This window comes from Propithecus coquereli, unplaced genomic scaffold, assembly GCF_000956105.1.
Source record: "Propithecus coquereli isolate 6110/MARCELLA unplaced genomic scaffold, Pcoq_1.0 Scaffold24, whole genome shotgun sequence".
Lineage (NCBI taxonomy): Eukaryota > Metazoa > Chordata > Mammalia > Primates > Indriidae > Propithecus > Propithecus coquereli.
The window spans coordinates 1616469-1630858 of NW_012147952.1; the positions used below are offsets into that span (position 1 = coordinate 1616469).

General features: G+C 37.2%; 1 protein-coding gene across 7 annotated transcripts in view; it reads left to right on the plus strand.

Moving 5' to 3' along the window:
* RIMS1 (regulating synaptic membrane exocytosis 1) overlaps positions 1-5875 on the plus strand; it is a 482695-nt gene extending 476820 nt beyond the window's left edge. For 6 of the 7 annotated variants that reach the window (XM_012646050.1, XM_012646053.1, XM_012646052.1 and 3 more), the window contains 3 exons: positions 1403-1504; positions 2098-2237; positions 3590-5875. In XM_012646050.1, the coding sequence (XP_012501504.1) occupies positions 1403-1504; positions 2098-2237; positions 3590-3808 (461 nt within the window). In that variant the 3' untranslated portion in view covers positions 3809-5875. The remainder of the gene's footprint in view (positions 1-1402; positions 1505-2097; positions 2238-3589) is intronic. The other variant, XM_012646051.1, reaches the window with a different exon arrangement.
* Positions 5876-14390: the final 8515 nt, after the last annotated feature.

The window sequence follows — 14390 nt, forward strand, 5'->3', positions numbered from 1 at the left end:
TACAAATATTTTGGTTAAATGGATTGCTTTTGTACTACTTGAGTCAAAATTATAAGTGTGCCCATCACCCAGATAGTGTACATTGTACCTGTTAGGTATGATTTCACCCATCCCCTCCTCCCTCCTCCCACCTGCACGATTTCCATTGAGTTTTACTTCCATCTGTGCACACGAGTGCTAATTGGTTAGTTCCAATTTAATAGTGAGAACATGTGGTGTTCGTTTTTCCATTTTTGCGACACTTCACGTAGGAGAATAGTCTCCAGTTCCATCCAAATTGTTGCAAAAGGTATTAATAAGTTTTAAAAATGTGACCTGCAAAAAAGAATTTAAGAAGTAGAAGGTATAGAAAACCTGAATAGAACTATAACCATTACTATTTAATATTCTACCCACCAAAAAATGGGGGTAAATAGGCCAGGTGTTTTTCACAAATGAATTCTAACAAATACAAACTCAAAAGACATGAAAATTGTGAAACAAACATTTCCATGGAATAAAAAGGAAGAAACTCTAAGTCATTCTAGTTGCTAGGCTAATTTTATGTCAAACTACATATAGGCTACATAAGCTTCCCTAATAATAAAATATATGTAAATTAATACAACTTTTTAACCATCAGATTGGTAAAAATTAGACATAATTGCTAATACCAATATTAGTGAGTGCGAGAAATGGGAATATATATATTTCTGGTGGTAGTGAGAACAGGTACCAGCTTTCTGGAGGATCATTGGCAGTATGCATGGACTTTTTTGAATGTCCACACAATTATATATGAAAATTAAAAATCTTGGAATTTTATGTTTAAAAAATAATTGGCCATGTGTGCAAGAATTCTAAAAAAATGCTTATTATAGTGCTGTTTACATAAATATAGTTTATGTAAATAACCTACATTTCCTTCAACAAAGGTCTAGTTAAATAGGTCATGACATATCCATGTAGGAGTCCACGTGGTCCATAAAGTGACAGTGTGTGGTCATGACTGATGATACGTAGCTAGATAGATACAATAGTAATGGCGGCTTTCTCTGTATAATGGAAATACAGATAATTATAATTTTTATTAATGAGTAACTATACTGGATGAAATAAGAATAAGAAATCTTATTAAATACAAGATCATGTAAGTACTTCAGTGTTGCTGTAGCTAGTGATTTATAAACTAATTTGTGAATCTCATAAAATGGATTAGTAACAGAAAAAATAAGAGAAACATTTCAAAACTTGATTTGGAGGCTGGGAATGAAAAGTGGGGTTGTAGAGTGGTGGGTCTAAATATCAGTTTTTTAATCAAAAATTGTGAAGATAATTTGGAGTCTGTTATGGGGCTCTGCTTCTTTTTAATTGCACACAACTGCAAAGAACTGAAACATGTTTGCTTCCCCTCCACTTGCAGGAGATATACAGATTGGAATGGAGGATAAAAAGGGCCAATTAGAAGTTGAAGTTATTAGAGCGCGAAGCCTCACACAGAAGCCTGGGTCCAAATCAACACCTGGTAAGGAAACGTATTACTTAGTTTGCTCAAGACAATTTTAAATAGGCAAAAAAAAACACTTGCTGAATTTGAATTTTATGTGCTCCGTTTTACATCATCTGATTGATTAAAAAGGCAGTGTTTCTTTGATTCTATTAAAACAGATGTGTTTCCTTTGCACAATTATTCTGTCAGAAGGTGTTAGGAAGAGTATTGTCATGTTTAAAAAAGTTTAGTTATGATTCTTTCTTAGTATGTGTCAATTATTTTCTTTCTGTACATTTACAAATGCAAAAGAAAAAAGAAATTAGTTCTAATTATAAAAAGGAAACAATGAGCTTTAAAATATTAATTGTAATGTCAGCTGTAACCCACAGAAGTCAAAATCTTAGGATAACTTTGTATACATTTATTTGAAAGTAGGGAAATGGCAGTAATGGTAACATATAGGTTTTAAGAAATAGAATTTATGAAGCAATGCAAATTTTAAATTATTTAAATAGTCAATGGGAAACTTTCAATAAACATCTCTAATTTCCTAGTAAGGCATTCTCTGATAAAAATCACTTGAATTTAAGGATTAACTTCTCATATGTTAATATACATTTGTTTAGCTCCATATGTCAAAGTATATCTTTTGGAAAATGGGGCCTGTATAGCCAAGAAGAAGACAAGAATTGCACGAAAAACCCTTGATCCTTTGTATCAACAGTCCCTGGTTTTTGATGAAAGTCCACAGGGTAAAGTTCTTCAGGTCAGTAACAGTTTGTTCAGCTTTTCACATTGTAATATCTATAATTATTCATACATTGAAGAGGTGGTCTAATACAAAGGGAATAAAATTTAGTAAAGATAAATGTGGTAGAATATTCTTGAGTAGGAAAAAACCCAAATGGTTAATTTATAATATAAATATTTTTTAGTATTAGAAAAATCTGGTGAATCTAATAGAAAATGAAATTTTTATTTTCTCTCTTCCTTCTTTTCTTCCTTCCCTCTATCCTGTCCTTCTGCCTTTGTCGTATTTCCTACACTTTCTCTCTCCTCAACCAGATAGATGATAAATAAATAAATAAATAAATAGTAGAGATATATCAAAGAAAACACTGCTAATAATAGTTGATTGAGCATACTATGTACCAGACGTGAGATTCAAAGAGGAAGAAGGGAAACAAAAATGGGAAGTCTGCAGGGACCAACAAATATTGAGTTCTGGTTGAATGCCAGATGCATTTGTAGGTGCTTACACATATTAACTCTTTTAGACTTTGTAACCACCATGTATAATAAATACCATTATCCCCATTTTAAAGATTGTGTCTGCGGTTCAAGAAATTAAGTAATTTGGCAAAGTTACTCAGTAAATAGAAAAGGTAGGATTCACCAGTTATGCTTGTGTAAAGCAGATGAATAAGTTCAGCTGAGAACCTTTACAGAAGATGGAAGGATTAGAAAATGGAACCTGGGAGTATCTGTAATGTGGAAGGCTTGTCCGACACTAGTAGGCGTTGACCCAGGTCATGGTAATTGTCAGTGAGTTCACTGACTTATTAACCATCTAATCAAATCAAAATTGGCAGGCAAGTCCTCAAAAGGTACCGGCTCACAATTATTTTTCAATCTGCCCCTTCACTAACAAGACCATAATACAAAAGAAATCAAATGAATATTCTCATTCTTTGTACATACTTCATTGTACACACACTCCATGGTACACTGAGTTAGATTGCTTGTTTTGCCCTCCTAGGTTGTACAAATTTTCATTTTTATATGTCTATGAATCTGCACATTGTTTACCAGATAGTAGTTACATAAGAAAGGTACTAAATTTATAGAAGAATAAACTTACATATTTATTTCTTTAACATGACTTATGTAGATAATACCCCTCATTGACTAGGGAAATACTGCATACATTCCATCAAATCTAAAACTTGTGGAGTGTCTCTGAGCACCTTAAGGTTAGTAATTCTTCTTATCTTAGTATGCTTCCTCCATGGTATTAGTTGTATTAATTTCCTCTCCTTCAGCGACTGGCCCACTTTTACAGAACAGTTGCTTTAAAAAGAGAAGTTCAAGTTATGTTGTGTTTCTCTGTCTCTGCAGGTGATTGTCTGGGGAGACTATGGCAGAATGGACCACAAATGCTTTATGGGTGTGGCTCAGATCTTGTTGGAAGAACTTGATCTGTCCAGCATGGTAATCGGATGGTACAAATTGTTCCCACCGTCCTCACTGGTGGATCCCACGCTCACTCCCCTAACCCGCCGGGCTTCCCAATCATCTCTGGAAAGTTCAACTGGGCCTCCCTGCATTCGATCATAGTGAACTCATACCAGAGTCATTCCAATAAAACTCTACCTTTCAGGATAATAATCTGAACCAGATATTTCATGATCAAAAGCATTGTTGGAGACAGACAATCAACTTGTGTTTTGCCTGTAGTAGTTTTTCAATAATATGTCCCAATTGTTGTTTAAAACATGGCTTCATATGACAGAACAAGGCAGTCTATCAAATTACAGTAAGAATCAACGTGCTAGTGAGAGTCACTGATGCTTCTACAAACAGAAAAAGAGGAAACTTTAAATTCACACACACACATGTGCACACACCAAATTGAACAAACTGGAAACTCTCACTCTGTGAAAAGTTGTATTCTACACGTTTCTGCACAGACCACAAGCAGTGTTATTTCCCTGGTGTTTGAGTTTTGTTCTTTTGTGTGTTTTGTTTATTTGTGTTTGTCAGTTTTTGGTTTCTTGAGTTTTTGTTTTGTTTCACCATAATTGTTATTTCTAGTTTTTGGGCTGTGTCATGACAGGCTTCATGATGCTAACAGAGACTCTTCCTTTCTTTTTTCCAAAAGCACCCAAAAAAGGGCTGAAGCAGTCTCTGTAGCATCTCCCCAAAGTGTTCAACAGCTAGAGAACGTGAGGCCAAAGAAGGGTTTCACTGGCTTTCATTTTATAATTCTTCAAAGTCTTATGTGTGGAAACCCAAAAGACAAAAAGTTATCTTCCAAAATAAATAATCTCTGAATTACTTTTTTAAATGAAGAGCATATCTGTTTGCATTCTAGAAAATTAATTTATGTTTTCCATTGTTTTGCATGGAAGACTTTTAAACAAATCAACCCATCAACTAATGCTGGGGACTAAAACTAACTGCATAATTGTACTTTGAGAACACTCCTTGTAATACCTTTTTCTTCCTGATATCAAAAAAATATATATGCTTATGTGTATAAACCATACTTTTGACTTCCCAAAATGGTGACTAGGAATGGATTTGAGCCTAAGACACTTTCAGCTATGCCCAGGCTTCTCAGCCATGCCTCAGTGTAGACACACACATCTGCCCTGGAAAGAGCATGGTATGAGCTGTTCAATATTCCACTGGAAATTCCAGTTGAAATATTCTGCACTAAACTAATGTTTTTATCGAATTTTAGTTTACATTTCTTTGAGATTGATGCAAGCACAAAGCTTGATTTTTTAATGCAAAGTATCTTACTTTTTGGAGGGAAAATAAAACAAAGTCAAATTTCAATTTGCATTTTCTTCATTTAGTTTTTCTTGGCCTTGAATTTGCCTTGTGACATTCTGTACATGTGCTACAAACTGCAGACTCTGCAGATGCATCGATATGTTCTCCCACCTTTTATGAGTCACTCAACTTTTGTGATTACACAAATAGAGCAGCATGACTTGGAACTGTTCAAAGCTGCATGCACGTTTTGTAAAAAAAATTAAAAAAGAAAAGAAACAAAAGGTTATTTAATAATGTATGTTAGTTCCACATAGGCCAGCTTGTATGTTGCATGTACTTGTACAGTTTGCTTGTTAATTACTATACTGAAATAACCAAGAAATCTAAGCCATCCATTTTTGTTATAGACATTTTGCAGGTTTTAGCCAGACTCAGTCTGTGGGTCTGGGGTGAAATGTCTATAGATGGACTTTATTTTTTACCCTCCGGAAAACGTGATGTAGTACGCGGACCAAATTCCTTCTAATAAATATTTTGGTGTAGATTCCTACTGTGGGGCTGTAACACATGTAGACACTGTGTACACACTAGGTTTTAATCCATAGACATACTGCCTGCACCAAGTGAATTATTTATTATTATTTACACATGCCAGAATTATCTGCCCATCATTCCACAGGGCACAGATTGACCACTGCTCACCATGCTGAGCAGGAAGAACTGAAGCATTGGTGCACTTCTACTAGATTCCGTTCTGTCTTAGTGGCCAACAATCAAACTGATTATAATTGGGTAGTATCTTTCTATTTTGACCACTTGTCTTAACACTCCCCTGTGCTTTTAAATGAACTTCCAACTCATGTATGTAAACATGTTTAATAAAATTTACTTTTCATGTCAGTCAGTAGCCATCTGTGTTCTATGTTTTGCCAGATTTCCATTGTGGGTTCTATGGTGCAAAATGGGAGCCAGATCATGGGAAGGGGAGGCTGGGATGTGTTGTCTGCCGCGGGCATTTAACTTGACTTGTCACTGCACTATTTATGTCTTAATCTATGGCCCAAAGGGTACTTTGCATCACATACAAGTTTTCACTTTGTCAGCCTGTCTAAGTGAACACATGACTATACTTCTGAAAAGTGGCATTATTAAAAACAATAAATCTCAGTAAGAATCAAATGGAAGGTTGTTTTCTGCTGCTGTTTGAATGTGCTAATAAAAGAGACAACTCTGTTGTCCAGTTGCCAAACCATTTCAAGTTATGTGACATATCAAAATATTAATTCCTGCGTCTCTTGTCATAGTATCTGTTTCCTCTTTCCATCTCTTCCTTCTGGACCCTTGGCTAATTTGTAGAACTTTGCTTTAGAGGAGGCCAACTTAACAGGAAAAAAAACAAGCAATATGTTTATTCTAAATTATCTTCAACAGAATCTTGGGCAATAAACACATCTTCTAATATAGATAAGTCTCCTCTAAAAATAATAAAAGAGAAATTATTAACTTTCTAAATGATTTTTTATGATTTTTTTCTTATCTAAAAGTGTGTCCATATATTTCATAATCACTACCTCCCACAAAATACTTGATAAGCGCTAATTTCATCTTGCATTATAGTAAAATAACTATTGAGATATAGTTTCGACTTTCTAAGAGCTCTTAACATTTTATAGACCACACCGGCTGCAACTTTGTAAAGCAAAATGAACAGAGCTAGATGAACATCAAATTTGAGACAATAAAGCAATTTGAGCCATTACACCTTCAGTTGTTTACAGTTTTTAAAACAGTTGACTGAATATTATTACCCTGTTAAGTCATCCAGTTGTTTGGTCTACAAGATATGAGATCATCTGTTAGGCTGGGTTAACAGGAGGCAAAAAAAAGTAAAGCTGTAAAGAGTAAAGTTGTTTAATATGCATGCCTTCATAACTGGGCGAGGGCAGAGGACAAGTCAGCCACTAAAATAAGAGGTAACGAGACAGCTTGACAATTCTTTGTTTAGACAGAAGTAGAAAAGCAGTAATCTCTCTTCAAATCAGATAAAGCTACATGGTGTTAGGATTTCAGGGTGTACCTGATGGGAAGTAACCTAAGAAAAAGCAGTTTTGCTAAGTCTTCGTGGTTTCTTGCTGATTCTGACAACTTATTTCTTGAAATCCCAGCCTGAGATATATGATCTGACATTATTAAGGGCTTTGTTAAGTACTAGATGTTAAGTATTAATACTTAGAATATAAAAATGAAAAAAATTACTGTCTTAAAGGAGCTCCCTGTCTATTGAAAGAGATCATTATATATAAAGAAATAATTATGATAACATATACAGTAAGTCCACACTTAATGTCAGTAGGTTCTTGGAAACTGTGACTCTAAGCAAAATGCTGTATATGAAAATTAATTTTTTTTCTAATCAACTTTATAACGAAACAAAATTGAATGAAATGGCATTATTCACTGACCTGTCATACATTATTTCATGTAAAGTCACAGTTTCCAAGAACCTGTCTTTAACAAAGTTAAGTGAGGACTTACTGTATTTGATTTGCATACAAAGGGCTATGGCATTACGTTTAATACAGCAATACTAAGAGGTAAGTACTCTTATGACCCCTATTTCACGTAGAAAGATCTGCTGCTTAGAGAAGCTAAGCAATGACAGCCTAAAGGTCGCACAGCTGGTTAGTGACTATGCTGGGATAGGAGCCAAGGTCTGACCAAATCAGCAGCCTGCCCTGCTAAGCACTCTGTGTCTTCCACTAACTGCTGACAATTGAGCTAGATCCTTAAGAATGAAAAGTCCATGGGATGAGGAATGATCCTAAACCAAACCATTCTTCTGCCTTAAGGCAGTGCCTGGCCAGCTCAGTCTCCACACGCTGCCTGAGTGACTCTGCCTTTACCACAGCAGTGAGGGAATAGACAAAGGTGGCGGGTGGGCTCTTCTCCATTCCCTGAACCCTCTTTCTAAGGCTTTTCTCCTCTAACGCTCTCCTCTGCACCCTCCTCTGACTACTCACCATTTGCATTATATGCAGCTCTCAGGAACAGTGTGAATAAAGGAGATAGAACAAAGTTTTCTTTAGCTCGGTCCAAGACTGATCCTTTGGTTCTAAGTTAAAATTATCTGACTTCTTATCTCCAGTCCCAATATGGCAGTGTCTCTCGATTCTGCATCAGTTATAAAAACCCACATCTTAGGATTGAATTGATCAGGCTTGAATCCCAGACCCATGGAGCTTTTTGGTTCTCCCACCATCATTCTATATGTCCTCCAAGTTATTTGCTTCCACAAATAGTTTCCATTACTCTTAATCTATGTGCAGAATTCCTCTTCTTCAGGGGAGCTCAGAAGTTATCAGTTGGCTACACAGCCCCTACGCCCTACATGGTACTTCCACCCTGAGCCTCTCAGATACCTCTCAAGAGAGCCCAACATATGGCAAGTCTTGGGCCGGGCTCAGTGGCTCACACCTGTAATCCTAGCACTCTGGGAGGCTGAGGCGGGAGGACCGCTTGAGGTCAGGAGTTCGAGACCAGCCTGAGCAAGAGTGAGACCCTGGACCCCGTCTCTACTAAAAATAGAAAGAAATTAGCTGGACAACTAAACATATATAGAAAAAATGAGCCAGGCATGGTGGTGCAGACATTGTAGTCCCAGCTACTCAGGAGGCTGAGGCAGAAGGATTGCTCCAGCCCAGGAGTTTGAGGTTGCTGTGAGCTAGGCTGACGCCACGGCACTCTAGCCTGGGCAACAGAGTAAGACTCTGTCTCAAAAAAAAAAAAAAAAAAAACGTATGCAAGTCTCCATACCTTAAGTGTAAACCTAGCATGATCAATATCATGGCTATGATACAATTATATTTTTATAAGTTGATGTTATGCATTGCACTCTAAACTCATAGCCTGGGACAAAGTCTTAGTCTGTTGTTGTTATCAATCCCCACAAAGAGATGCTCTGGTATCACTGTGAAATGTTTTCCTTTATTCCATTAGCTCCCAAGATAGGAAATTTTAACCCCCACTCCCCCCGACTCCCCTTCACACACTATAGGTGTACTTGTGATATCCCTGATATCATGGGTCAGGTCTTCCCTGCTAATGGGACTCTCCTTCCCTCATAACCAAACTTTTCAAAAGTAGTCTCTTCTACCCTGCCTCCAATACCTTATCTACTGCTCAATCATGACTCCAAATTAGAGTTGCTGGATCAAATACAGAATGCATTTGAATTTCAGATAACAATTCAAATTAAATATAATTTTCCAATTATTTGTTTAAAATTCAAATTTAACTGGGCATCTTCTATTTTCATTTGCTAAATCTGGCAAACATATTCCCATTGCCCTCTACCTAGTTGGGGCCTTCACTGCTTTGCTGAAACACTCTCCTAAATGCTATGTAACCACCAACAAATTCCAACAGCCTTTTCTCCAACAGCTATGGAGGAGTTTCTTCTCAGAATTTTTTCTCTCCTCTCCTCATCCTATTTCTCCAACTTGGAAGGAGACTGGATTTTGTTTCCAATTCTTCACTTCTAATAGGATCGATCATACACCCATACCTGTTGCCACGTTGCTTTGTAGTGCCTCAGTAGAGTAGGCAGAAGATACATACCCCCATCCCATTGACTTTGGGCTTGCCAGATGGCGTGTGTTAAGGAAAGGTAGCGGATGTGACTCAAGTAGAGGCCATTCTCCATGAGAAGGGCCTTCTGCAGGTAAGCACTGCTCATTCAACCTGGTCCTTAAATAACAGACATGTGGAACAGACTTGAACCCAACTCCCAGACTAAAACAGAGCTGTCCTGGCTGACCTCCAAATCTGCAGACAAGAAACAATGGTTTTGTTATGAGCCACTAAGATTTGGAGATTGTTTGTTACAGAGCAAAACCTAATATACCATCCTTCTTTATCAGTTCCTCTTCATAAGCAACCACTATATATAATATAATTTTTGTGCTGGGGCATTGAGTAAGATACAAAGTTGAAAAAGACACAGATTCTTTAACAATCCTTAACTTTGTTTATTCCACAAGATGCTGACCATTTTATCTTCTTCTCTTCTTCTTCCATGATCTTATCTACTCCAAGCTTTCAATTATTGCCTCCATCCTAATCTGCAACACTGCAAATTCTCTGATTAATGGGGCTGAGTTCCAAACTGTTTACAAGGCATCTCCCAATGATCCACTATCATCTCAAATTAAACAAATCCAGAAAATTTGATCATATACATCCAAAGTCACCTTATTTCTGTTGTGCGTCACCATTTTCCAAGTTTAAAAATGTTTGATTTGTTCTTGAGATTGACGATAAATGTAGTGAGAGAATAATTAAGGAAAGTCCATGAGGAATTGGAAGAGGATGTGTTCCATTCATACCTTATTTAGTCAACATATTTTCATTGAGTATTTATTTTGTACAATAAATTTACCAAGTAATCAACCACATAATGTTAAATAAAATGAGAAGGAGACCTGCCCTAGTGGAACCTATTATCTAGCCTATGCTGAGAGAATAGTGTGGCTAGGCTATGAAGGTTTTCTTAAAGAAATAAAGTTTTAGCTGAGACCCATAGGATAGAGGGAAATGTAAGACATTCCAGGCAGAGGAAACCTGTGCAAATGCCAGAGAGAGGAAAGAATGTGGCACATTCTAAGAACTGAAAGGCAGCCTCTATAAATGAGATGCAGAGATCAAAGAAGCTAGGAAGATAGGCAGGAGCGGATCATGCAGTGTTCGCTTTAATCTCTCTGAAAATCCAGAGGAGCTTGTAACTCTCTTTAGCTCTTACCACAGAACTCCTTTAATTAAAATTATATTCCTATCTTATCACATACTCGGTGTTCAATTGGTTTTTCGTAAATGTATTAATTGGGGGAGGATAACCACTGTATAGAGTAGACCCCAAAATGTGTAATAGTCAAGCACAATAGAAGTTTACCTCTTCCCAGTTAACAGTATTGGGATGGTGAACAGGTGAACAGGGATAGTCCTCTTCTACACAGTATTTAGGACCCCAGGTAGATGGGGGCCCTAGAATCTTCAACACATGACTTCTGAGGCTCCCTGGAAGTTGGTTCCATTGTTGCAATCTAGACAAGAAAAGAAAATGGAGGAGCACAGTCAAGAGATATTTATGGGCCAGTTCTGAAGTGGTGCACATGACCTCTACTCACATTCTGTCAGCTGGAATTCGGGCACATGGCCTCACCTACCTGCAAGGGAGGATGCAGTTTCTCCAGAAATCTGAGGAGAGCATGGATTTTGATGAGCAATTTGCAGTCTCTGTCACAGTGACTGTCCCAGTGAATGAATGAATAAATGAAGACCAAAGCATCTTCTTTGTACTGATGTTAATGTCTTTTGGTTTGAGTACTTTCCTCTTGCTTTCAGCAGCACGACTAACACACATGGAAAAACTAGGAGACAATACTGCAGACAGGATGGCAATCCTATAACATGCACACCAGTTCTTTCAAAAAGAGTTTTGGGATTACCTATACTTCAGACCACTTTCATGAGCCTCTCCAAATTACTGGCCGCAAGATGTTCTCTCTTACCTTCAACAGGATCCAAGCAATAGGATCACCATTTAACCAGGCAGCTAGTCTTTTCACCTGTTCTAGATAAGTTCTGTTCTTTAGGAATATGCTTTCTTCAGCAGAGGCAGGTTGCTATAAACCCGTTGTGCAGTGTGCCAAGCCCCACATGAGGCATGACCAAGGTATACTGCATGCCCACACAAAACCAGTAATCGTCTCACTACTCTTTAAGCTAACACCATCTTGGTTACCTCCTGAGATATATATAACAGGCTAAAATCCTGTGTTTGGAGTGATTGATATACAATTGAACAGGCATAAACCAGAAAATGGAATTGATGGACACGTATTAGTGAAAATTCTGTAAGTTGGTTCTGATTTCTGGCACAGACTAGTGTATCCAAGATAGCACTAGGAATCTGTCATTCCTAATGTCCTGGTTTTGATGTTTTCTTTGTCATCTTCATACTCATATAGGTACTTCCAAGTCATAGAAAAATAGCTGCTGGAAATCCCTGACTCACGACTCATAGTTTAGCAACCTCTGAGGGAAAAAACCACACAATCATCTCGTAATCCCAGCAAAATCTCAGGCATGACCCTCTTGGAGCATCTTGAGTCATGCCTAATATTGGACCAATATCTCTGGCCAGAGAGATGAAATACACTGACGGACAGGCTTGTGTCAAGAGTCCAGCCCCGAGTTCAGGAAATCCAGACTGTTCCACCCAAACTAAATAAAGTTAGGGTAGTTCCCTCAAGGCAATCTGGATGCTATTAGAAGAAGGAGAATGCTTCTATCTGGGAGAAGAAAATGCTGGAAAAGTTCTGCCTATTCTAGATCCATTCTTTCTCTTCTCTCACAACCTGGTGAAGCTGGGACAAGAGTTCTCAAGGCTGGCCACACTCACCCACCCCTCACTCTGATGACATTCATCTTCTTTTGCTTTCCAAATTAGGGAACCACTCATTTGGTATCTTAAATATTTCTAAGACCCCAGGCTGGTATTTTGAGGAATATGCTATTGTAATAATATACATAGCAATTGATTTATTTGGAGATATATGTGAGTTTCTAAGGCTAAGTTGATAATTTACCTTTGCTCACACATCTGGGAATTCCTGAGATTGGGATAGCTGCTCCTACAACACAATTATGTTAAGAGTTGAATTAACATAAAATACTATACAACATATCTGTTAAATGGAATAACAATAGTACCTACCTCATAGAGTTATTTTGAATTGAAGTAAGCAGTAAATTTTAAATTCTTAGGGCAAAATCTCAATTCATAGTAAGGATTCAATAAATGTTAGCAATTGTATCCCTCATTAGTATAGTGGTGAGTAAAAAAAGAAAAGAAAATGAAAAATGTTAGCAATTAACTGTTATGCATCAAACACTAATATTTATCAAAGTTAACTTTGTGAAGACTGCATATGAACACAAAAATTTGGGGGCAAATCTAACCTTCATTTCCTACTGATTTATTCAACCTCCCACCAATGATACAATGTTCCTTTCCTACACTGGCAGCAAGACCAGAGGAAGATTTACCTTCTGCTCAGGCCATAGAAATGCTAATCCCCATGGCCCATACCACATATGCTTTCTTCAGCACACTCTATGCATCCTCAGTGGGGCTGGTTGCTCACTCCTTTTCCAGACCAACCCTTTCATTTAGTGAGCACCACCTCTTGGAAGCAGGCAGAGAACACCCTCTCTGACTCAGCCTGGCAGAATTGCTCTCTTACCGCCATTTTCATTGTCATTTCCTGGATGATTTAGCTAACAAACCAGCTTGTGCTCTACCTGCACGTCTATTCCCAGATCACTGAATCCTCACCAATATCTTCAGGAGGAGAGGAACATACGTTCTTTCATTGAAAGGACTATCTTTTTCTTTCTCCCTTTCTGTATGCCCAGTTGAGACCTCTTCTTTCAGAGGCTGGAACATCTCTTTCATCCTTCTTTGCAAGTAGTTTCATTCCAGCACTCATTTCCCTACTTACGTGCCACAAGACATGGCTAGGGCTTTTCTGATTATTAGGAGTTATGTGATCTACTTATTCAACGTTTTCCAAGTTCTGTCATCACATAGTAAAGTAAAATCACCGGAAACTACGCGCCTAGACAGCACTAGCTAGTTCCTGCCCCATGTTCACTCTATCATAAGCTCATTACATTTTTAGCTAATGTTTTGCCTTTGGTTTTCATTGAGTATTAATTAAAGATTCTTCTCGCATTAGCTATATATTTTTGCCAAAGATATTTTCCCTTATGTTTCTGAATTTCTTTTTTTTTTTTGCAAATAGATGCACATTATGTTTTTGTTTGTTTTACATTTTATTATTTAATATTAGTAAAAAAAATTTTTTTCTGTGGGGTGGTTGTGCTTTCTTCTATCGCAGGATTCTTAACCTTTTATATGTTTTGGGCCCCTTTGGTGATTGTTGAAGCATATAGACTCCTTCTTGGAATAATGATGTTAAACTCCTTTAAAAAGTACATAGGATTAAAAGGAAACCAATTACTTTGGAAAAGTTAAAAACAGTTTAAATACAAATCCATGATGTAGCAATATATAGGACTTCTTTACTGAGGTATTAAATAAAATCTAGCAGCAGATCCAATAATTGCAGTATTTCTGAAGTCATGATAAGCACAAATGAAGATATTTGTAACAATTGTGATGTGATATAAAAATATCTGTGATTTTTATTGACAGCAAGGTCACAGGTACAGCTATGCTATTATGCTTTTTTGCCTACAGTGACAACTGAAAAAAATGCTAAATTTCAATTAAAGGTTAGAAGAAAATAGAAATGCAATTTTTTTTAATCCGACTTCATGGACTTTCTGAATT